Source organism: Colletotrichum chrysophilum, assembly GCF_026319265.1.
Source record: "Colletotrichum chrysophilum strain AFK26 chromosome Unknown scaffold_34, whole genome shotgun sequence".
NCBI classification, from domain to species: domain Eukaryota; kingdom Fungi; phylum Ascomycota; class Sordariomycetes; order Glomerellales; family Glomerellaceae; genus Colletotrichum; species Colletotrichum chrysophilum.
In genome coordinates this window covers 274,695-298,377 of record NW_026517321.1, presented here as the reverse complement: position 1 = coordinate 298,377, position 23,683 = coordinate 274,695, and the positions used below count along the sequence as shown (strand labels likewise).

Genomic DNA, 23,683 nt, shown 5'->3' with positions numbered 1-23,683 from the left:
GCCGCTGTTGGTCAAAGGAGGAGAAGCGAACAATGTGCGTGCAGTGTAAACGGACGCGGGAAGCCAAACGACAAGGACCGGCCAATGGGATAGGGCCAGGTCAATCGATCTAATCAATCTGGAGGAGAAGGCGGCGGCGAGTGGCATGAGGTAGACTTTTCGCGGTCGGTGACACTGAAGCCGCTGCGGTTGGGTTGGTCGGGGTGGCCATGTGATTGTGAGAGAAGGGGCGGACAAATAGCTGCTCCGAGCCAGGATGCGGTTGTATTGATCCAGAGATTTGCGTAGCATCGCGTTCCAGACTTTTGTTTAACGAGCTGCCCGTTTCTCTCGCTTCTGCGTCGAAGGGTTCAGTGGCTTGGGACCTTTTGCGATGGTCAGCGGGCTGTTGAGGGTCGTCTGTCTTGGTGCAGCGGCCGCTGAGTCGTGGTCCACAATCATCATGCCCGTCTAAGAGACCTCGAGGCCGGATTCGGTGCAATAGCAATGGAAGAGATCGTCGTCTGGCAGGCTCGCAGATTAGGGCCACGCCGCATCACCAGGCGTCATCCCTGGGTAGGGTAGGCTATGTCTGTCCGGCTCCTGGCCTGTCAAGAAAGTTCTGATGGGTCCAACTTCAACGCCAACTCCTGGATCTTGAGCATGTTTCTTGCGTCCCACGTGTGTTAGGGCCATCGAGGGAAGCGACAGATTGTGAAGCACGCCAGACGCAAGTTTGTTTTCGTAAGGCGCCCGCCCCTCGACCATGCGAAAGTCAATGTAATGTGACAGAGGTGCAAGTTCGGCCTTCTGCTTTCTTCCTAGGCTGGCGTTTGGTTTGTGTTAGCTGCCGGGATGCCAGATGCCACCCACATCACATCGCATCTCGAATCACACACATACACACACCCCTTTCGCCTATCCATTCCCAGGCCCACGTTTGGCTGAGACAGTTGACGTGCGCACTGGCGACGCAGATGAGGCTCGAGGAAATGCCGCTCCCGAGACAAGGTTTAGATATTGAACCTGGCCGGGAGGCAGGTTGGGGGTGGACAAGACGAAATGGAGTCCAGGGGCCCTATCGCCAGGCACAGCAAGCGGATGAGGCGCGGGCGGCCGAGCGAATGGGGAGGTGTCATGTTGTAGATGGGCGTTGAGAAGAGTTTTAGGAATGCATTGGCGTGGTAAGCAATCAAGCTCACCCGCGCGGGTGAGTGAGTGCGCTAGGAGTCGGACGACTTGGCATGTGGTGATAGGGAGGACTTCGTCTCCCATGTCATCTGGGCGGAAGTTGATGTACCCGCTAGCAGCTTAATTCCCCGGCCCCACCACTGCTTCTCGCTATCAATTTGACTTCTCGTCCCTACCGGCTCCAACCTCCACACCAACACCTCACCCACTCACCTTCCGCCAGCCGAATCGGTCATTGGCGGATTCCACTCTCTCGTTCCAACGTCCATCCTGCACTCATCCATCAAGGAGGCCGCCTCATCAACATGCTTCGCCTTCGCCGCCCTGGTCAACGGGGAAACACATGAATCAGCTCGCCGCGCGGAAGACCGGAGACTTGAGCCAAACGCCACTGAACTCCCCGACTCCAACTTACACACGTCTGAGTGCTTTGGTATTATCACGAGCAGAGGCGAGAACGAAGGTTGGCGATAGCACCAAGCTACTATCCCGGAGATTACGAATCCTCATGAAAACAACAACAAACACTTTCTTGGCATTTACTCTCATTTGTCATATTCAAACTCCCCGAGACCTAAACCGTAACGCCGATCAACTGCATCGATCTCCCGTCCTCGAATCTATCCTTAGCTGAACCCACTGCACACCCATGTCTATCTGCCTGCCTATCCTGCAAGCCCCCAAGTCGTTACACAAGTCAGTCTAGGCGGTTCATCCGTGCCTTCTTGGATCCATCGTGTAGTTGCTTGCAGAGCGGCCGTACGGCTCCAGCGTGTTCTGCACAGATCGTGGCAACTCCATCTCGGCCTGGTCGTCAGGCGCTTGCATGAAGTCATAGTACGCCGCTGAGCCATCGCGGCTATGCTGTAGGCAAGGTCTTGTCTTGTACTTGCAGTCACACTGTTGAAGCTCCTCCACAGATCTCTGCGTCTGGATTTGCAGATACCTCCCCATGGCTTGCCATGCTCCGCCTGCGCCTGGTCGTTCTTTCAACTTGGCCACGTAAGTCTCTGCTTTCAGGAACTCACCCCGAGCAGTCGCCATCGACTCCCGCGCAATCATCGAATAGTTTTCGCCCATACTCACTTGAATCGTGGTCAATGCCACATTGACGTACGCCTGGAGATAGTGCATCGATCGAAAGGCCTCGTATTCATGTTGCTTGTCAGGCCAATAGTCCGTATAGTGCTCAATAGAACGCACCAGTTCGCCGAGCCTGTCCTTGGCTTGCTGGATCCTGCTGCTTCTGATCAACGACACAACTTCTGCCCTTCTCCTCTGGAAATCAACCATTCTCCAGAAAGCCTCGATGTTTTTCTCCGTTTCGTGGATCGAGCTGGTCGTGCTGGTCTCGTCCGCCTTCTTCTTATCCAGCTTGCGAACCGTCGACTCAAAAAACTTGGTGAATTTTGCGGACGCAGATCTGGAGCTCTTGCTCGTATTCTTCTCTGCCTCGTTCATGCCCTTTGCAATTGCTGTAACGAGGTCCCTTTGCAGCTTGTTGATATTGGCTTGTCGCCGATAGTCGGGATCGTCGTTTCCTGTGACTTCGATTTCGGTGCCGTCCCACAAAGACCACCGGTCGGTTTCGTTTCGTTCCTCCAGGTGAATCTGCAAAGCCCAGACTTTTCCCTCCAAGTCTTCGTTGAGCTCTTCGATTTCACCGTAAGCTGCCTTGAGTTTGTCAAGTTCGGCCTGCAATGTTCTCGCAGTCCCCTCGATGCGTCGGCACTCTTCCTCCCTTTCTTCGAGCTCCGCATCCTTCGCGAATAGCTGGGACGTGCTCCGCTGATCCCGGAAAACAGTAGAATCCAGGTCTGCTTGAATCCCCTTTCGCTGCTGCTGGAGATCTTCCTTGTACCTTGCAACGCGATCTTGGAGATCCGAAATCTTGCGTTCCATGTCTTGACGCACCTTATCCACAACCTTGAGGTTCTCATGTGCCTTCTTCTCCGACATCTTCCGAATTCTTCGCGTGAGTTCGTCAACCTGGCTTTTCAAAGTCGTGACCAGACCGTCTCTGGCGATCTGGTCCTGTTCATCTGGTTCAGCGGCTTGATCCAAATGAGTCGCTCGGTTGGAAACCATACGATCAAGCTGCTGACCAAAGCTTCGTTGTGTAGCCTCAGTGGTATCAGCCAGTCGCTGGACCGAGTTATGCATGTCTTCGAGCTCCTGCAGAACGGGGTTCGACGGGTCTTTGTCGCGGAGGGAGTCGACAGTGCCTTGAAACAAGTCCGCTTGCTCCTTGGTCCGACCAACTTGGGCATGCAGCAACCGGTTGAGATAGTCCATCTCCCACTCCATTTCGTCGATGACGAGGGTCCTGTAACTGCCAATGGTGTTCAACGCATCCTGAACCCTGTTGCTATAGACCTGTTCGAGGGCTTCTTTAAGCTTGTCCCTCTGATTTTCTGCGGCACTTTGTTTATAGACGCCAAGCTTCAAGAGCTTCGTCCTCTCCTTCAGCATTCTGTCCTTCTCCCGAAGCTGGTCGTCGCGTGAGCGGCATCCGCTGCATGGATGTGCCGCGGGCTCCACATGCTGGATGTCTTCTGGTTGACTGCCGTCGGTGCTCACCTGTGGGAGGGTCGGTTGTCGTGAATCGGCGGTAGCGTCGACCATCGATCTGGCTTGCACCTCACGTGCCTCGCGCTGGAAGTCGGCGATGCGCTTCAGTCTGCCCATGTCAGTGTTCAGCAACGCGACCTCTATGTGCAGCCCCCTGTGGATGTCTCGCAACTTTGCAACACTGCCGTCTATATCATCCTCTCCAATGGGCTTAATCCAGTCGATCAACATATTGGTCCTGTACTCCAGCCAGGTGCCAAAGTCCCTGCGCATGTGCTGTAGTTGGTCGTCGACGTCCTTTAGCCGGCCCAGATCCTCGACGAGGTACCCGTTTCTGCTTGCAATGAGCTCTTCGAGATGCTGGCGCTCGTCCCAAAGAGATCTGAACCGTTCGTCCAAGGCGCGCCATTCCCGAAAGCTGGCGTCGTTTCGCCGCAGTGTTTCCTCGCGGTTCCTCCACTTATGGTTGTGATCTCGGATGCAATCTTCTTCTTTGTCCATGACGCCGTCCATGCGGTCCCACATCTCCTTTATAAGTCTCAGCGTCTTCTCCCTGTCGCCGCTCGTGTCGAGGCTGACAGGCTTGGTCTTGCCACCACACCTTTTCTCGCAGTCCTCAAGCCTGCGTTTCAACAAGTCGCACTCCCGCTTTCTCCTGTCTCTGAGCCGACTCTCCTCTCGGGCGGATTGGTACATCATCTTCAAGAGCTGGTGGATGATGCGGTTGACGTAGGGTGCTTTCACGTACTCCCGCCCCTCCATGAACTCCATGAGCGAGGAAATCATGCCATCCGTGGCTGTCGTCTGGTCAAAGAGGGAGTAGTAGTCTGCGTCGGACATGGTCTCGCCCGTCTGCCGTTCGAATTCGGCCTTGCGCCGGGCAGCTTCTTCGTCGCGGCCGTAATCGGGATAGCGATGCGTACGAGAAAGAAGGGTCAAGCGGGTTTCTTGGTTGAGACTGAACGATTTCTTGTAGGTCTCTATAGTTTCCTGAGACTCGTCAACAGGCAGACGTTGCGGGCGTATCCAAACATGGGGGCGGTTTGAAGCGTCGGGATTTGGCTCAGGAGTAGGCCGGCCATGGAAGCCGGGTCCATCGCGGGGGGGTTCTGTTTTGAATGCTTTCAGTGTCGGCGAATTCGGATCTGGGAAGACCGGCCTCTGCGGTTGCTGGGTTGCGGGTGTCTTCTCGCTGTCGCCCGAGGTTTCGAACGGTCCATTGAAATCTATCAATGAGTTGGCCGACTTCTTCTGCTCAAGAGTTGGTCCACTCCATGGAATGGATGTTTTTGGGTCCACAGACGTAGTTCTGGACGCAGGCATAGGGGTTGCCTCAGATGACCGGGATGCGGTGGCAGAAGACTGCTGGCCCTCGACATTTTGCTTCCACAGACGCAGTACAGATTTACTCGAAGGCTTCTCCGATGAAGGCTTCAGAGGACTCATATTAAAGTCCAACTTCCGCTTCTGGTCAGATGCTTGGCCGGAATCTCTCGGTAAAGGGCCGGGGCTAGCAGAAATGTCAATCAGAGGGGGGGTTGCAGTTGACGACTGACGGTCCAGATTCCTGGTGGAAGAGCCATAGCCGGTAGACCTGGGGGCGATGGCAGGTCCTGGAGGATTTTCAGGAGGGGTGGAGTTGAAAATGGAGGGCGAATCATTCCTTAGAGAAGCATCCTTAATCGGTGTCTGATTTGATTCCACAGGACGAGCAGGCAATGGTTTGTTCTGTGGGTGGTGGCCGCTGCTCTCTCGTGATGAAGGACCGGGCGAACGGGCTGGCGACTCATCCGGACGAGGAGGCAACGGCTTGTTTTGCGGGTGTTGCCCATTGCTCCCCCGTCTGGAGGGAACCGAAGGCGAAGGCAGCGGTCCAACGGGCGGATGCCCCCTGCTGCTGTCCCGGCCGGATGATCCAACTTCTTTGCGGATTATAGTCTGACTACTGGTTCTTCGGAATTGAGGAGGAGGTATTTGATCGTCGACATGACTGCTCGTGACTGCTTCGGAAATGCTCCTACGAGGCTCTCCCGACTCTGCGCCGGATATGCTTCTTCGACTCTCCCTCGGCTGCCCCTGAGCTGCCTCCTGAGATTCACTAGGAGCTGTGTTTGATGGACCTGACGGATTCGCATCAGACATTGCCCGTCTGTGGGTAAAACGTCTTGGTCTAGACGATGGGCGTGGCCAGTGGAATCTGCCGGCGCCGGTGTCGTCGGGGCTGACCGTCTCAGATGCTGGCACCTCTTTCCGAGAAATCGGAGCTCTTGACGAACGAGCAACTGCGCTACTTTCCTGGACCATTTCGGACCGCGCAGCTTGGCGAGACGTTCTTCCATTGGAAGTTGCGTTCACAGCGACATCATTGGTGTTGTTGGCAGGGGCGTTGGTTCGTATGGTCAAATGATTGTCGTTAGGGAAAGCCTCCGTATTGTCTGATGCTGGCCGAACATTGCGCCCGCGGTTGTCCTCTGAGCTTCTCCGCCTCTTAGAATCGCCCATATCGGTTTTTCTACACGATACTGAAAGTAAGAATAATGAATGGAAAGCGCGGTCACGGAGAGACCTTAATGAGAAAGAGTATTTGTCTGGGGAAAGTAACTCTCCGCGTATTCCTCCCAGTCTCGGGCGTTTATGATCATTATCAACTTCAGTAGCTCCCAGACTCTCATTCATCTTAATTCAAGCTTTCCACATTATCTTGTGGTGATACTGGCCATACAGACGCTTTCGGTGGAAAACTTTCTCGAAGGGAGACCCGACCTTCAAAGAGTTCGATGCCCTTGCTGCAGATACAAAGAAGCATTACCGAGTATTGGCCTGGCAAGACCTGGGATAGCGTCAACAAAGGCTGGCGACATGAAAATGGACATAAGTGACCGTCCATGACTCTGAATGCTTGATATTTCCCACCTAAATAGAAGGCATAATGATAGCCTCTCATTCCCCATAGCGAAATACCCCACCACCTCATGGTCTGAATATGGCGTCATGTTGGTGTCGGTGATCGATGGACAGAACCTCTGCCCCGTACAGATCTAAGATCAGGCAAGCTCTCACGGCTTCCAATGACCTCGCCGCTTCCATTCAGGAGCAGGTACATCCCATCAGTACTCTCGTCGGACTGGGTTCCATCAACTTCGTCGATTCTGCTAGGAGTCCTCTCGTCCAACTCGAAGCGCACCATCCTCGCGCCTTTCCTCTCCATCATGCTCTTCTTCCTCTCGGGATCGCACTCGTCTTCTATCCTCATCATTTCAAGACACTCTCGCGTGAGGCCCTTGATGTCCGTCCCCGAGAACCCGATGCCCCTTACGCTTGCCGCGCGGATGTACGCCTGCCAGGCAGCGCGCCAACGACCCCATGCTCGCAATACATGTCCACGGTAGAGCTGGGCGCGGGGTTCAAGGTCGAAGCGTCCAAAATTTGTCGCAATCGCAAGGGCTTTGTCAGCGGCTTCAAGCGCCAGGCGCAGGGTCGCGCCCGTCAGGGGCGTCTGCAGAAGGGCGTAGGTGCGAAGGAGGAGGGTGTTGACTGTTTGTGTAACCGGGGCGATGTCTGTTTTCAAGCAAGGATTCATTGGCGGCTGGGTATGATTTGTTTGCTGAAGGGCGCCTGTTTGGCTCCAGAGGAATGCTTTTCGCTTCCGATCTTGGATGAAAACGGTCGTGGTGGTGTTGAGGTGAGTATGCACTGCCTCGAAGTTTGTGGCGTTGAGAGGGAGTGTTCTCCCTTTGGAGGAAACTTCTGGCAGGAACGTCCGATTTCAGACCCTAGGGAGTCCTGAAAACTAGCTTCTCAATGATGGAATCTGTCGTTACAAAGTCCAGGGCTTTTCGTCGCAATTCACAGCGACAAAGGGCGTTACTGTAAGAGGCAGAAACGTTGAGGTAGGAGCCCTGGTCTGAAGTCAGCTCCACGTGAACAAAGAAAGAGCTATCACGTCCTTCTTTCCTCCCCGGCCTCCCTCAGCTCACGGTTGTCATTTGGGCGCAAAACAAAACGGTTACGGAGCCAAGGCTTCAATGGAATGAGAAAAGGCTTCTATTCAGCATTCGAGAAGGTCTTACAGTTGTCGGTGGCAGATAGAGTGACGCAAGGATTTGGAATCGGAAGGGAAAGTACCGATATGGATCAACTACATCCGCATCCGTCAAGGGATATGGAATGCCAAGACCGCCGAATGAAGCTTTCTCTGTGATGAGAGAATGGAAAAGTATGTGGGATACCGGTGACTTTTGGGAGGTGGCTGAAGTATCCAAGATGTTTGGCCGCACCTAGCTGAGGCTTTTGTCTGCCGTATGGTTCGATGAGTCCAGACCGTGTGTTTTTTTCTGATGTTGCAAAGACCGTTGGATGTCAAAATAAGGTCTCGGCAAATGGCAGCTGTCAGATCAAGAACTTCCCGTCTGAATAGATTAAGAGACGAAGCTGAGGGAAACGATGAACTTATGCCGCCCCTTCAGCGCTATCTGAGGAAGCAGTTGTCGCACTTGACGTATGTAAATGCATCAATACGGATGTTTCAAAGCTTTGATCATCATACCGTCCATCGTGCCGTCGTTCGTACAGATGCAGTGACATGCATTCCTCGGTGACATCCGTTGCAAGCTTTGGGGCTGTGCTCGAAAAGCGTCAAGGCGTCTGCGTCTCGACACCGAAATTTACACCTAGACGAAAGCATCCTTTTCAATTTAGGGTCCAGGCCAAGATTTAACCGTAAGCACGAGGTTCTATCGGTTGCCAAGACGTCCGTTACTGTAAATTAGCAGGCCAGTGGCCAAAAATGCTCATGGCGCTCGGGTAAGCAGAGCTCCTGGAATGAGACATGCCGAGAGCAGCTGGTGTCGCCAACGGACTGGCGATAATAATAATACGACATAGACAAGTTGAGATCGAGGACTTGGTTCTTATTGTGGGAGGTGACTCAGTGGCGGTACCGTAGAAGTCATAGAAGCCCCAAGTGTTCGATGCATTGCCCTCAACGACAGCGACATATGCTTACGGAGACTTCACGTGGCAACTCACATCGAGGCATGTATTTCTGCATTTGGCATACCATGCCAGTAGGCACCTGTGTTCGGGGTCGGCGGTGTAAGTGGCGTTCGGCGGTTGTCGGCGAGGTATCCGGCTGGCCACCAAGGTTTTCCACGTTCTGGATCTCATCTTTCCTAGCCAAAGAGGAAAATTCCCGTCACTTTGTGCCTTACCATCCGTCGCATTCAAAGTGGCTTGGCATGTCTCTGCTCTTCAAGAAATCACAATGATCTCTTGCCGTTTCCATGCTCCACGTGATGTAAGCTGGCTGAACGTTGGTCTCTGCAGAATCTTTCAAAAACAGGCGCCCCCCGGATAACCGGCACAGGGTCTTGGTGTTGCGAGTGTTGAGTGGGTTAGATCACCTCGAAGCTGTAGACAACATGGTTCACAAGTGGGTCGAAGGAGGCCAAAACGACATGGTCATCCCCAGTGACTCCATGTTATGGCACCCTAACTCGAAAGGGCACCATATCTATAACCTGAATTTGGCCTTGATCATTTTCTCAACGGTTTTCATATCGTTGCGGTTGTATGTTCGAAAGGCTATCGTCAAGGCTTTGGGATGGGATGACTTCCTCGCGGTTCTAGCATGGGTATGTTCACAAACTCGTACGAGATATCACCGACTAATCCTCCATGTAGGCGCTCTGCGTGACTCTTTCCGCCTTGGAGATGGACACCACCCATTACGGAACCGGCGCTCAAATCGAAGATGTACCCAAAGATACATTGCTACAGTTCCAGAAGGTGGGCTGGTGATTGTTGCAGTTGGGGGTGACAGAAAGCTGACGGAGCGTGACAGAGACTCACCATCATGGAGCTAGTGTACCTTATTGCATCAGGAGTTGTTCGGCTGTCAATTCTAGCATTTTTGCCACGACTGTGCAAAGCCAGTACGCTTGCTCTACCGTTGCTTGGTCAATTCGATGCTGATCATCGTGATAGAGATTTACACCTGGAGCATATGGGGACTTAGGCTCATCGTCATCATCATCAGCTTGACGGGGTTCTTCTTCATTCTGACAGAATGCCAGCAAATACCGTGAGCACCTCCTTTCCAAAGCATTCCGATCCCGACTAAACATGAGACTGCAGCGAGGTATTCAACTATGCAAGTACATGGCGAGAATGCAAGGACAAGCGAGAAGAGCGGGATCTAATGATGGCTCATGCGATTGTTTGCATTTTTGTCGACTGCATGCTGGTTGCCCTCCCCCTTTGGGTGGTGACAAATTACTTTAAGATGGGAGTAAAGTCGGTTCAGATCCTTCTTATCTTCTCGCTAGGCATATTCGGTGTTGCCACCGGCATTGTCAGGTTTGCCATAATCACGACGACAGACTTTACCGTGAACACGTACGTATTGGCACTGCAATCAGATTGTATTGATATTCATGATGAGGGTAATCTCTGACTTCCTCCAGAACTTACAAAATGCTGTCTGTCGCTGCATGGACAGACGCTGAGCTCCATGTTGGTCTCTGGGTAGGATGCTTTCCAGCGCTGCAGCCCTTGTTGCGGCATGCATCATTCAAGCTGGGCTTGCGCAGTCAACTTGACTCGACCAAGCCCAGCGGGAAGAGTGTCACGGGGATATCTACGGATGAATCGAAGAGAACAAGTGTTTTAAATCGCTGGGCAAGGATTACAGGACACCCTCCGAAGGAAGGTGTAGAATCCGGGACGCCTGCCGTCAATGGTCAACACGAAAGCGTTGAACTGGTTGACTTGGAAAAGGGAAGTGAGACTATCACTGGACGGACAGAAGGTCCGGTTAATAAGGTGCCGGGGCAGGCTGATGGGAGAATTGAGGAAGGAGATACTGGGGCTGTTAGAGCGAGGCAGGAGCGTTGAGCCACGTATTGTACTAATTTGAAACCGAGGATCGCTGTTTCCATACTAGGAATCTGAAAGTATCAACGTGAGATGAGGGATGAAAAGGGCTGAACCCGGCGCCTTCCTTTCCACTCCATTTTTGGCTCGCGCCTTCCCTCTCGGGGTCTTTCCCAAGACCACGACTAGGCCGCCAACCGTCACTCTCGCCAGTTCTGTTTTCCGGCTGCTTGAACAAACGAGAGGTCCCGTCTTTCTCCCTCTCCCCCACACAGCCCCCTGCGAAGCCAAGTTACCACTGCCAGCATGAGTGACCGGCTCACTGCTAAGAAAGAAGGAGGCTTACGACGAGCACTTCCTCCTGAGGTTTTTATCCTCATCATGGAAGCCTTTCTCGACGAAGTCGAATCCAGTACCGCGTCACAATCATGGCTGATCGGCATGATGGACTCTCTGGGTGATCCATTCTTCTACCTCGGATACCACGAGCCGGCAGGCGATAACTCCAACGAAATTCAGCGAAGCCGCTTCCTCAAAATTCGATCCGTCTCCCAGGTCAATCAAATGACTCAAACCATGGTCCGCAACAGATTCTCGCCGCTGCCTTGTTACCCCCTTCGACCGACCTTCGCCGCACACATTCTTGTCTTTCCCAAGATCGACTCCATGGTTCCCAACTTTCAGCATCCTCTGGGGTTCATCGAATCGGTCCTGCGCAGCCAATCGCACCATACTTCGAGGTTTCTCCAATCAATCGATAGAGCCATATTGCTCGGTGGCATATGGACACTGTGCGAGGAGCCCGAGGAAATCAAATGTCAGGTTTCGATGTTTCCTAAGCTCAAGGTCATGTTGCTACCTACACATTGGGAGAACCACTTCCCTTGGGCCGATCGCAACACTGGCCACGATCATGATGAGCTTTTACTCCTCAGCTCAGATGTGTTTCTCTACCCAACTGCCCTAGAAAAGTTGGAGTTTGGACCTGTATCAACTACACTGAAGCCGCTCTGGGAGAAACAAGTCCGGCTTGTCGGCACTGCGAATAAACGGCAGACAGAAGGTGAAGAAGCAATCTCACAAGAGCAACCGATTTTAGAACTGGTCCAAACCTCCCAAGGGCTGCGCACGCGGATATTGGATCCCGAGTGTTCCCATTGCAAAGTCTAAAGACAGTCACCACGACAGCTAGACCGCTTACCTTGCCGGGATCGGTACGTACAACTAAACAAGTAACGGGCCATTACGCTGACATGACAGATAGAAAATCCGTGGAAAGGGATATTGTGTGCATGGAAACCCAATCGAAACCCGATTTCTCATGGGCACTTGTTCCTGTGCGCTATGATCTGCCACGGTTGGTGGTCAAAAGAGGGAGCCGTCGGAAAGGAGTATGCACTGAGATGGGGGAGGGTGTAACAACGAGCTGCGATATTGCAGCAGGAGGTGCTCAGTAAAATACCAGTACTTAGATCGCGCACGGACCATTATCTCTTCCTTGTCGTTCCATGCTTGCTCCGCAATACTACCCAAATCAGAACACCACCTTCATTTGGTGATCGTCCATTTTTATTCGCTTCAACATTCTCAAATCTAGCAGTAGAGGCGCTCTACAAACGCGAGCTAAACCTGCTACTAGTCCATACATTCAGCATATATCCTCTTTTCGGTTTCAAGTTAGTAGTAATCAGCCAAAAAACCTACTTCAGAGCAACTTCAACCTCTTTTTCTCGCCAACGCCCGACCAGCGCTGTTCCTTCGCCACACACCAATACGAATCTAACGACTTAGCATTCAAAGTTCGCAATGGCGGCGTTCTCAAAAAGTCACTATTTGGCGCAGGCACGTGGCTTGGGGCCTGTCTGGACGGTGGTGTTCTACGGCGTTCCCCTAACTAACATCGCCATCCACATCGCCTGGTTGCTTGCGCTTCACCCTGCACTCGCCTCGATACCCTTGCCTTTCAGTCGACAGCGCCTGAGGGACTTCCTCAACAAGAACTTTATGCTCAGGCCCAGCAGCCTTCAGTCGGTCACCCTAATCACCTCAGCTTTCAGCCACATCCAGCCCCTTCACCTCTTCGTCAACATGTCTACGTATAACACGTATGTCAAACACCTCTATACCAGAGGAACGTCGCCGCTTCGGTTTGCTATACTTGCTCTAGTAAGCGGCATCGCCGCCAGCGCGGCTTTTGTGTGGAATTCGCAGCGCCAGCGCCCAAGGAAGACCGCAGAAGAAAGCACCGCTGTCGGAGCCAGCGGGGTACTGACGGGCCTCGGAATCGCCCTGGCCGCCATGTATCCGGCTATGAGAGTCCGTCTCTCCGGGACGAACATCGTGCTATCTCTGCGCGAAGTATCACTGGCAATGTTCGCCGTGGACATCTTCTGCCTTGGCACCCAAACCGAGACCGGCGTGGGGCATGCCGGTCACATTGGGGGCGCGCTCTTCGGCCTGCTGTATGCCTTGGGGAGGAAGTGGTTAGGTTACCGGAATCTGTGAGAAAGATTCGATGGGGTCACAGCACACGAGGGTATCACATTATCATCAGCGCCTCCTTTTCGTCAAGCAGTTCAAAGGATTGTAATTACCGAAACTGAGATCAACTCTGGCCACCCGATCCAAGCACAGGAATGGAGTTTTCCGGTATATAAAGCAACAAATATCCACCAATGTCAATAAACGCCACGCTACCGCAACGAGAGGATATCCCATTTAGACATGTCAACTCCCGCTTCCAAAAGAACAAAAAGCCGCCCCTGATATCGTCTCACCACAGAGACTCGCTATTCACCATCGGATTCTGACTCGAACGATTGCTGTTTCGCTTCGGCGACGGCTGTCCCGCCTGTTGAGCCCTCTGGAATGGCGGGCTGTGTTTGGGTGACGGTTGATTCGTCTGCTGAGGCCTTTGCAAAGGTGGGCTATGGTGAGGCGTCTCCAGCTTATAATGTTCAGCAATTGGGCTCGGATACGTCACCGACCTCTCGCCAGGGCTGCTGGCAATCTTTGTATATATCGCAGACCTTTCACCAGGACTACCAGCAACCTTGCTCGCCATCGTGGAGTCTCGCAAGGGAACTGGTCCAACGCCAACCGGGGACATCTTCTTCTCCGGAAATCTCGAAGCCGTGAAGCCAGGCTGACGGGGACCCTTGTGTCTGTCCCATGGGGCGGTCGGGGAATGAAGAGGCGATGGCCCCCCTTGTCTACGACGAGATCGAAGGGACTGGCGGCGGAGCCTCGGGGATGTGAGACCCCAAGCGCGGCCGAACGCCGCTCCAGGGTGGTAGATGCACAAGGCAATACACACAAGAAACGGCAGGGCGCCGCTGATAATGAGAGATGCCACCTCTGTCCTTGTGAGAGGGCCGCCGAGGCCCTCTCCATATTCGACGAGACGGTAGATGGTATGTGCGATCAAGACCACAGCGAGTGGCGGCATGACTAGGAATCGATCAGCTTGATATTTGCTTTCTTGAGAATCTGGTTGGCTCACTCTTCACAAAGTGCCTGAACCTCGGCTGTTGGTATACTGCAATGTGCTTTGGGTCGGGGATCTTCTGGGTGAACCAGAGGTACAAACCGATAAACAGCAAGAGCGCCGCGATCTGAACGCCCAGGCCTGCGAGGAGGATGGTAGTCGACTGTCACCCCTGATTAACATGGATCGGAACTTGAGCTTCACACGATGCACTCATACCTGAACACCACCAAGGCCAAATACGGCAGCAACAACACCGGCAATCTCCAGAGCAACGACGAGAAGAAGGGCAAAGACAAGCGATAATCCGGCTACTCTGGGGCGCGTGAAGCCGATACCGAGACCATATAGGGCGACGACGTGAGGTAGGACTTGACAGAGAGCTGCCGAGATCAAAGTCGGGCCGAGTATTGAACCCAGGAGCCATAACGTGAAGGATGTCTCGCTGGCGACGTTGTTCTTCAGCCTCAGCCTTCCGGCGAATCCCAACACCTCCAACAGAATACCCGTGGCCAAAGTCGAAGCGAAGAGAGGCGTCTTGAAGCGGTAGCCTTGGAAGAAGGTCAGCGGCACCAACAGCGCAAAAGCCGCCAAGAAGATGGCGCTGCCAACTGCCGAAGGCTCATAGTCGAGGAAGCCTCCTCGGAAGGGGCAGTTTTCGTTGCAGTCGCCTGTCATTGTGTCCGTATTCTCACTTGACAGGCGACAGTGGCGGTACCTTTACCATTGTTTGGTCGGGCATGCCTGGAGGAGAGAGGAGGGAGGCGGCAAGGAGAAGCGCGCCGGGCTGTTGGGATATATACACGGCAGGCTGGCCGTCGGGATTTGCACAACTGGCGGCCGAACCACCTCCAGCAAGCAGACACAACATTCAAGAAGGCACAGAGGTCAAGCATTTCATTCCAGCAGGCTGGATCTGCGGTGGCCGCTGCGGTTGAAGGATACGGTCGATTGTGGATGGCTCCGGACACGCGATGAAGGAGGCGGTCCGACGGGCAGAAGTGGTTCACGCAGGACAGGCCAGGGTCAATCCAAAGGGGCACACCATCAGCTTCCGCGGTTGCATCCGATATGGATTACATCCACTAAGGAAGAGACGTTGTACCAACAGCAGCTTTCTTCAGTCAAACTCGTCCCAACTGATGCCGTTCAGTGACTGGCACAACGATGACCAGGGGCTGCTTAGAAGAGCACTTTGACGCCACCGTCAGACGCCAATGTGCAGAAACAGCCAGCGAAAAGGTTTCCAACTGCCGTGAAGGAATTGAAACCACAAAACTTGGACGCCAGAGCAGCAAGCAAGCAGGCACGCATTCAAGCAAACAATGTGTGCGGGTGCGGTGGGCGAGGAGGGAGGCCAGGCGGCCGTCCCAGCGGAACGGTTCGACGGTGCAACGGTTGGAAATGTTTGCAGATCAAGACCCTCTCCAGAGCCAGGTCACGGGCCAATGGCCAGCGGACGGCTGGCGGTTGCGGGCTGTTTATCCAACGGGCAACGCTGGCGGGGAGGTTACATTGGCTGGTCATTCTGCGAGGCCCATGTTGGTCCATGTCGGCCGGTGAGGGTGAGCCAGGGGGCCTGAGGGAAACTCTCGTCCAATAGCGACGGCAACCGTCACTTTCTCACCTGGCCCTACCGACCAGCTCAGGGAGGTCCCAACGTTGTTGGCTCTCAGCCAGTGCTTGCTGTCGAAAGCTTTGCTACGCCGCACAATCTGGGTTGGGAAGGTGTAGGTTGGGGGCTGGAAAACAAGCAGCAGACCACGACGTGTCTCTGAAGCGGGGAAATTGGCCAACGGTGGACTTGATTTGCGAACGCAGAGCATCTTGCGGGCGGGGGTGGTGGTGTTGCGGTTGGGGAAGCCTGAATTTGTTTTTCCCTTTCCCTTCTCTTTCCCAGGTGCCCTTGCTGGTCTTGTGTAGCCTGGGGCGCGGACATTACCAGCCCATTACAATGAGATGAAGAGATGAAGAGATGAAGAGAGCACAAGATGGAGGGGGAGAAACAAGGAGATCAGGGACGCAAGAGGGATGACCCGAGATTTGCTCTCCCCCTCCAAGTCCGGTCATGGCAGGTGCAGTGCTACAGACTGTGTGCGCACGCACTGCAGGATGCATGATGCACCTATCCATCCATCCATCCATCCCTCCTCCAACAGCAATCTTATTACCTTTTACTCTTTTGAAGAGATGAACCGGGACACTGACCAGATGCTGCCCTGGGTGGCCTTGAAGGATGAGGCCCAACCAACAAGTGCCATGCAGTTGCTAATCATCCTTGGCCAGTTTTCCTGTCTAGGGAAGAAGCTCTGGCCTCTAGGTGGATAGTGCGGGAAGCCCATCCACTGAGCACCCTAGCGTCCGCTGTAGTCGGTGGGTCGTCGGCCGAGAGAACCAGAGACTCCCGCGATCGCGCTAAGCCTCTCTGGCCGCGGTCTGCATGACGTCAAATCCCGGGCGCTTAAACTCCTTGGCGAGAAACACTCCTCCTATCAACGCTGTTAGGACCTTCCAGTCGCATTCACTACCACCACGGATTTGTTCCTTCGTTTCCGCCGCCCGTCGCACCCAGCCCGCCCGCAATTCTTTCCTCCAGGAACGCACACAGTATTCATACACTGGTACTTTGCGCGGCACCTTACGTCTAGTCCAGCCTTCACACCCACTTGCCCGCTTAAAGCCCTGCCCCGCGAGCCGAGACTGAATCACATCTTGCCGACAACCAGTCACCCGCAACCTACACTCAGCACTGTACACCTCGTCCCATCGACTCGTCATCCTCCATGCCATGAGCGCATGTCTGGCGAGGGGCCTCTGCCGCCGCCGCCGCCCTCCTCGCGCGCTGCCCGCTCTTGTCCCCACCCGTGCGCCAGCCGCGTCTCTTCGCCCTCTAGCATGCCGGGGAACTCGGAACCTGTCCACCACCCCGGTCCTCACCAAAGACGACAGCGATCCAAGGTTGAGAGACCTGGGCAAACAGATATCGGACGAGTTTGCCGTCGTGAGAGAACACTATGGTACCACACCCCTCCGATCACTTTCCATTTTCTCTCTCTCCTCTGTCTTCCCCGTCTTCCTCCTGCCCCATTTCTGCCCCCAACGCACACACGCGCACTTACATGGCTCTCCACCCACCCATAACTAACACATTCTCCAGACACACCAAAGAACCCAATCGTCCTCGCACACGGACTGATGGGCTTCGCCGAGCTGCGCCTAGGCTCGTACGTCCCACCAATCCACTACTGGCACGGCATCTCAGACGCCCTCCGCGCCCTCGCCGGCAACCCGGCCGTCATCACAGCCGCCGTACCGCCCTCGGGCTCCATTGAGGAACGCGCCGCGAAGCTGGGCGCCGACATCGCCGCCAAAGCCCGCGGCCGCTCCGTCAATATCATTGCCCACTCCATGGGCGGGCTCGACGCGCGCTACATGATTTCTCATCTCAAGCCCGCCGACGTGGACGTGAAGAGCCTCGTGACCGTCGCCACGCCGCACCGCGGGAGCGCGTTTGCCGACTTCCTCATCAATGGCCAGGGCCCTATCAAGCTCGCCAACCTCTACGGCCTGATTGAGCGCGCCGGGCTGGGCACCAAGGCGTTTGGCCAGTTGACGCGGGAGTACATGGAGGGCGAGTTCAACCCCAAGACTCCGGACAGCGACAAGGTGAGGTACTTTAGCTACGGTGCATGCACGAGCACGCCCCCGCTCCTCAGTCCGTTCCGGCAGAGCCATCGCATCCTGGAAGAGGTCGAGGGCGCCAACGACGGGTTGGTTAGCGTTGCGAGCAGCCAGTGGGGCGACTACAAGGGCACGCTGGTCGACGTTAGCCATCTCGACCTGATCAATTGGTCCAACCGGGTGCGGTGGACGGTGAGGAAGGTCTTGATGGGACAGACGCGGACCTTTAACGCTGTTGCATTCTACCTAGATATTGCAGACATGTTGGCCAAGGAGGGGCTGTGAGGTGTCAAAAGTGTCACTAGGTGCAAGAAGAGGAATGCTTATTTTGTGATATTTATGCGATTTTTAGTTGAATATATGTAACTAAGAGAGCGCCAATAGCATCGAGCGTGGGTAGGTCATCCATCTGAATGATTAGCCATTGCCAAAATCCAAGCCCAGCGAAATGAGCTTTGCACCATTGGAACATCCCCGGATAGAATGCACCAATACAGGTGGATGTTGACCGAGAACCTCGCAAATTTATCACAGCCGAAGAACAACACCAACACCGCCATTCATTACCATTCACATTACCAGTCATTCCAGTCCGGTCGTAAAATCCAGACCAACCAAGGTAGGCTAACACACGCGCAACCCTGCCTGCATTCAACCCCGGTAGAAAAAAACATACGTCCAGGCAAGATTCCAACTCCAGCACAAAGCACAGCACACAGTGGGCTTCGAACCAACAACATACTGACCACCAACACGCCCGCCCAGCCTCCACTCTCGCTCAAACAATAATATGTTCGTTTGTCGAGCCCTGATTGGCCGCGCTGTGCCTCATTCACACACGACGGCCGGCGTCTATGCCGACGGGAAGCTTGATTGAGTCACCTTTTTCTCGTCCCTTGTGAATCTTCCCTCCGTGGGCAATATCCGTATACGGAATGCGTAAGACAGAGCATATGTGATCACATCTCAACATCTGTTGGTAGCAGGGGTGGCTTGCTTGTTTTCGTTGTCGTTGTCGTCGGTGTGGCCATGTAGGTGCGGTGCGTGCCTGGAAGATCTCGTAGATCTTTGGACCGGACAACGGGCGATCGCATCGCGAGCCCTGCCCTCCGCCTCTGATTTGATATCTCCTCTTGTATTGAATCACATCTCGGACTGGGCGGGCGAGGGTTGCCGTATTCAGACGGGGAGGGTCATCCTCCCGAGGCGGTCCGCTACGCCACCTGCGGCGGACTTTTGCGTGTTCCTGAAGCCCGTTGGGCGTGTGCGTGTTCTCACCGACGTGGACGGGAAGGAACCAAGTCTGCATGGCGCACATGAGCTGGTGTCGGTGCATGTTGGTCAGTTGGCATCACGGCACTCTCTTGGCGGGCTTGCAATGGTTGACCAGGGGTTTGCCCGCCTCGGCATGCTGTTAAGCTGACACCTCCAAGTTGTCTTGTCTCCATCATGGACTGTCAACTGCTGTTTAACTGCCCTATGCCAGACGTTCGACTTCATACTGGCTTCTTCAGGATGAAGAAAATTCAATCTATTCATGGACTAGGCGAGCCCACGGACTCATCTCAAGGTATAGTAAGGCTTAAACAACACAAAACCCCCTTCTGAACTCTTTCTGTGGTGGCGTCGCTGTCTTGTCTCGTCCATCCGGCACCGCTCTCCGGTCATTAATCATTAAACCCAACCCTCTGTCTAAACCTTCCCGCGCCCAATCTCTCAAGTCTCAATGCAACAAGCGTGGGCTAACTCTTCTCGGGGATCTGACTCGGCGCATTCTCGTTCGTAACGCCGCTGTACGCAGGTCTCTCCTCCGGTCCTGTTGCTCCTGCCGCCAGTGCCTCGTCGTAACTCGGCGGTGCGTCGTCGAACGCCGCAGCACCCGGTGTTCCCATCTGGGGAGGGTATAATGGGTCATACTGCGGTGCTGCCGCGGCCGGTGGGTGCGGTTGCTGAGGCGCTTGAGGCCTTTGCTGCTGGCCACGGCCCATGGTATGGGTGATGGGTGCAGACTGTGAAGTACGAGGCGGTAATCTCGGAGGCAGGCTCATTGTTGCTGCGGACGGCCGGTTGGCTTGTGCTGCTAGAGCCTCGAGCAACTGCGGCGGCGGCGCAATGCCAGAGTATACCTGAACCTTGGAGAAGTGCAACGGGAGGAAAATGGACTGCGCGGCGGGGTTTTCCTTGTTCGAGCCCAAGAACGTTCGCGTGGATGGCGGTTTGCCCCAGCAGAGACCCAGCTGGATGTCGAGTTCATAGTGTCGCTGGAGATTGCAGGCGACAAAGCTAGGTGCAACGGTGTTGGGTAGCGGGATGTTGCGCCAGAGGTCGTCTGGGATGATGGACTCGTGGGTGAGGTCGTCCGAGGTCGGGTCGTCCAGGAGGCGCACGCTGAGGCCTGTCTGGGTCACGACGACCCATCTGCTTACTTCCGTGTTAAAGAGGTCGTGGCACCGGACATGAGTCTTGCCGATCAGCTCGATTTGGATTGAGGTGAGAAAGACTTGTTCGTGTGAGGGTATGAGCTTCTTGGCGATGAGACGTAGCGGGAGAGGTTGGTTGCAGGTCAGAATCGAGGGATGGGGTAAACGCGCAGAGAGCTCAATGGACGGGGGAACAGCGTCACCGTTGCTAGGTGCGCTGTCGTCCCTGCCGGAGCCAAAAAGGGAGCTCTTCTTCTTCTGCAGACCCTGAGGTCGCGGCTTGAAGGTGAAAGGCCGACGTGCGTAGGCTTCTTGAGACGTCTTCGGAGGCCGGGGCGGCTCTATGGGCATGAACTTGAAGCCAATCTGGTACCGCCAGTTTTCCTTGAGAAAGCCTGGCCGTTGGATAGTGACCTTGAGGTAGTAGCGCACCTCTGCCTGCCGGGGGAAGCCGGTGAACGACGGAGGCAGGGTCTTCGTGACATGCTGGAGGAACAGCTGCTTACTGCCGTCCATAACCCTGGCACCTCCGAGTCCGAACGGACCGATGCCCGCACCGAAGCCCCCCATGCCGCCGATACCACCGATTTTGGACATGGCGACGGGGTCGCTGCAGGCATTGTTGATGGGGAGCTTGAATTTGAAGGGGAATTCATGCTGGCCGCCCTGGATGACGTAGCTCCCGCTCATAGAGGAGCTTCCGCCGCCGAGATCTTCCTCGTAGGTTGGAAAGACTTGCGCTACCCGGTAGAGAATCTTGTGGTTCTCGCTAGCGATACTTCCGGGGCCGCCTCCGGGCGGCAGGCGCGGGTGAGTGCGGTCATCGTAATTCTGAGGCAATCCGAGGGCCGTCTTGGACTCGCCCTCGAGCTTGACAATGATGCCACCAATCTGCTCGGGGCGGCTGAGATGCAACACAACGCGGCCAGCGAGGTTGTCGAGATTGGTGTAGAACTCGGGCTGGTTGTCGAGCGCTATGCGGATCGACATGGTGTCCGCTCAGTCCACTTTTTGAGTGGTCTGCGGTCGCCTAATTTCTATTCCGTCGCAGAATGATGTGGCTGGTGATCCCCCAAACGTCAATAGTATCAATGACGAACGACGGTGAGTGAAAATGGCCTCAAACAGGTCCTTTCACCTGGAATGAGCGCACCGCACCCGAGCGATAGCTTTTTGTTTGCGAGTCGGCAAGTAAGGTACCTAAGGTAAGGAGGGGCAGAGTGGGGTGGACCTTTTTTTAGGTATTTTTTTCGCGGTCGTTGAAGCGTGTCGAAAGTGAGGTCAGATAGCCAAGGCGCATAGAGTTAATTGTGTGGTGAGGGGAAGGGAGAAAAAAAAAAGTTGGGTTCGATTCAAAACGACGTCCCTGAAATTGGAATGAGGGTCGTCGGAACGGCAAACAAAGCCAAGATTTTTGACACCCTGCGTGAGGGCTTGAGAGGCGACGTAGACGCGTGGCTGAGCCTCTCTCACCAAGCCTCGTTGCCGGAGCTGATGGAAGGGCGTGAAACCCGTCGCAGTTGTATGGTTGCTTTGGCTGACCTGCCTCGGGGCCAGAGACTTCAGGGACTTAGGATGGGACGCTGTGAGGCGCAAGCTTCAAGCTGCTCGTCTGAAGCAGTGAAGCTAATGGATGTTTGGATGTTACGAGAGCAGGCACCCTAGATGTCAAACGTGCCTGGTATGTACGGGCCTCGGCAAAGTTGGGCAGTCGCAGCGCAGAGGAACGGACGACGCAACACTGTGACAATTGGCTCGATGAGTTGACAATTACAGATACTGCGTAGTTGTAGGCATGTATTCAATCCGAGGAAACATGGCAAGTGAAGTCTGGCAGGGCTGATGTCATGGGGATTTAGCCCAATCACTACCGTTTCTTGGATTGGAGCACTGCTGCACTGTCTGCCCGACCCGACCTAACTTAAGGGAGTCCCGGTCCTGCTCTTGCCGACGCTGCCGACCTCAGTCGCACCTTAAATAGACGCCGCTGCCAAATCTTGGGCGTTCCGTTGGTCATGAGACGTGCACCCAACCCAAACTAGTTTGCCTGGCTATCCCGAGCTTCCGGCTGATAACTTTCACAAAATGAAGAACATTCAAATACCGTCCACTTCGGATATGGCGCTGATCGGTCTATTCCTACTGTCGCTGTGATAACTGCCCATGTCCCCTCCGCTTCTGTCCCGAAGGAACATCGTCTGTGTCCCTCTAGAACGACCATCCCGGTGCACAGGGCGCCAAAACTAGTAACATGAATCTTTCAATCCTCATCGAGGCTCAATCACCTCTGCGTATTCCTACAACGCCCAGATGTTGTAGGTGGTATCATTTCGGCACCCCCGATGCCATAGCAAAAAGCAAACTCCATCCCGAGTGCCTCGTCTGAGGATGGGATTCATAAACGCCGTATCCCGTATGCCGCTAGTAATCCCGCGCCAAAATGGCCTCAAACTTATGCATATCCTCAATCCAGCTCAATGATCTCAATCGGCGGTGCCTCGGCGGGCGACGGCCCAGTCCTCGCGCGCTTTGCTGGCGGCCTTCCAGGTACACCCTCTGCATCGTCGCCCTCGTCATCTCCGGCCTCTTCCACTTTTGGCCTCCACGTCCCATCCGCTGCCACAAATATCGTTTTCGTATGGAGCTTCCCGTCAGCCTCTAGCTTTTTCCGCACCTCCGCCATGAAACTATCCATCATCAAGCTGTAAGGCCGAGCATCCCCGTCGCAAACAGGGCACTTCCATCTGTCCACCAGCGATGGCTCGGGGCCAAGTTCATTACCGCCACAGGGCCGGTTGCAGCTGTTACCGTGGGATGTGCACATGGGCTTGGACGGCCTGCTGTTCAGCCAATTGCCCAAATCGAAGCACTCCAAATGCGTGCATGCGGCGCCGCGCACTGGAATCTCATATATGGTAGAGCTGAATGGATCAGCTAGATCGATACTGAGGTCGCTGCCCACAACAGCCAGCTCATCATCCCCGTCGTTCTGTGGAGGCTTCAGACGGTCCTGAATGAGCTTTCTGGTTGAGTCAACAGGTATGACGCCTCTAAGCGTCACCATATTGAAGATGCTCTGGTGGTTGAGGGTTTCGACGACTTCGACAGCCATAAAGTAGGTCGTGTCTGCCGCCTTCCGCGCACAAGCTTGGGGGGCTATGCTGACAGATATAGCGTTGCTCCCTCTACAAAGATGTCTTGTCAATTCCACAGGCTGGTCTTGGCCGTTGTGCTGCTTGCGACGAATCTTCATGACCCTTTTGTTGACCACGACGGAGATGTGATCGGGCCAATACGTGGGGGCCACGGCCCAAGCGGCCTCTGGTACTGTTTCCTGGCCTTGCTTCAGACGTATGGCGCAGAGACGGAGACGATATCGAAGAGAGCCATTGAAGTATTGCGAAACAGGAATCTGCTGGCCGATCGGGAAACGATCTGTGCAGAGCCTGTCAAAGACACCATCTGGAACCATAAAATCAAA

General features: G+C 54.6%; 5 protein-coding genes across 5 annotated transcripts; 1 reads left to right on the top strand and 4 right to left on the bottom strand.

Annotated features, from left to right (window-relative positions):
• Positions 1 to 1,881: 1,881 nt before the first annotated feature.
• COL26b_005210 (uncharacterized protein) lies at positions 1,882 to 5,187 on the bottom strand (the record flags this gene model as incomplete). The annotated part of the gene is made up of 1 exon (XM_053178065.1): positions 1,882 to 5,187. The coding sequence occupies one exon, from the start codon at positions 5,185 to 5,187 to the stop codon at positions 1,882 to 1,884; it is 3,306 nt and encodes a 1,101-aa protein (XP_053038024.1).
• Positions 5,188 to 6,730: 1,543 nt separating this feature from the next.
• Positions 6,731 to 7,321, bottom strand: COL26b_005209 (uncharacterized protein; the record flags this gene model as incomplete). The annotated part of the gene is made up of 1 exon (XM_053178064.1): positions 6,731 to 7,321. The coding sequence occupies one exon, from the start codon at positions 7,319 to 7,321 to the stop codon at positions 6,731 to 6,733; it is 591 nt and encodes a 196-aa protein (XP_053038023.1).
• A 5,654-nt stretch (positions 7,322 to 12,975) lies between these two features.
• COL26b_005208 (uncharacterized protein) lies at positions 12,976 to 14,779 on the bottom strand (the record flags this gene model as incomplete). The annotated part of the gene is made up of 4 exons (XM_053178063.1): positions 12,976 to 13,074; positions 13,667 to 14,064; positions 14,117 to 14,264; positions 14,321 to 14,779. The coding sequence occupies 4 exons, from the start codon at positions 14,777 to 14,779 to the stop codon at positions 12,976 to 12,978; spliced, it is 1,104 nt and encodes a 367-aa protein (XP_053038022.1).
• A 2,517-nt stretch (positions 14,780 to 17,296) lies between these two features.
• Positions 17,297 to 18,067, top strand: COL26b_005207 (uncharacterized protein; the record flags this gene model as incomplete). The annotated part of the gene is made up of 1 exon (XM_053178062.1): positions 17,297 to 18,067. The coding sequence occupies one exon, from the start codon at positions 17,297 to 17,299 to the stop codon at positions 18,065 to 18,067; it is 771 nt and encodes a 256-aa protein (XP_053038021.1).
• Positions 18,068 to 19,524: 1,457 nt separating this feature from the next.
• COL26b_005206 (uncharacterized protein) lies at positions 19,525 to 21,192 on the bottom strand (the record flags this gene model as incomplete). Its single annotated transcript, XM_053178061.1, has 1 exon — positions 19,525 to 21,192. One exon carries the CDS (start codon positions 21,190 to 21,192, stop codon positions 19,525 to 19,527), a length of 1,668 nt encoding a protein of 555 aa, XP_053038020.1.
• Positions 21,193 to 23,683: the final 2,491 nt, after the last annotated feature.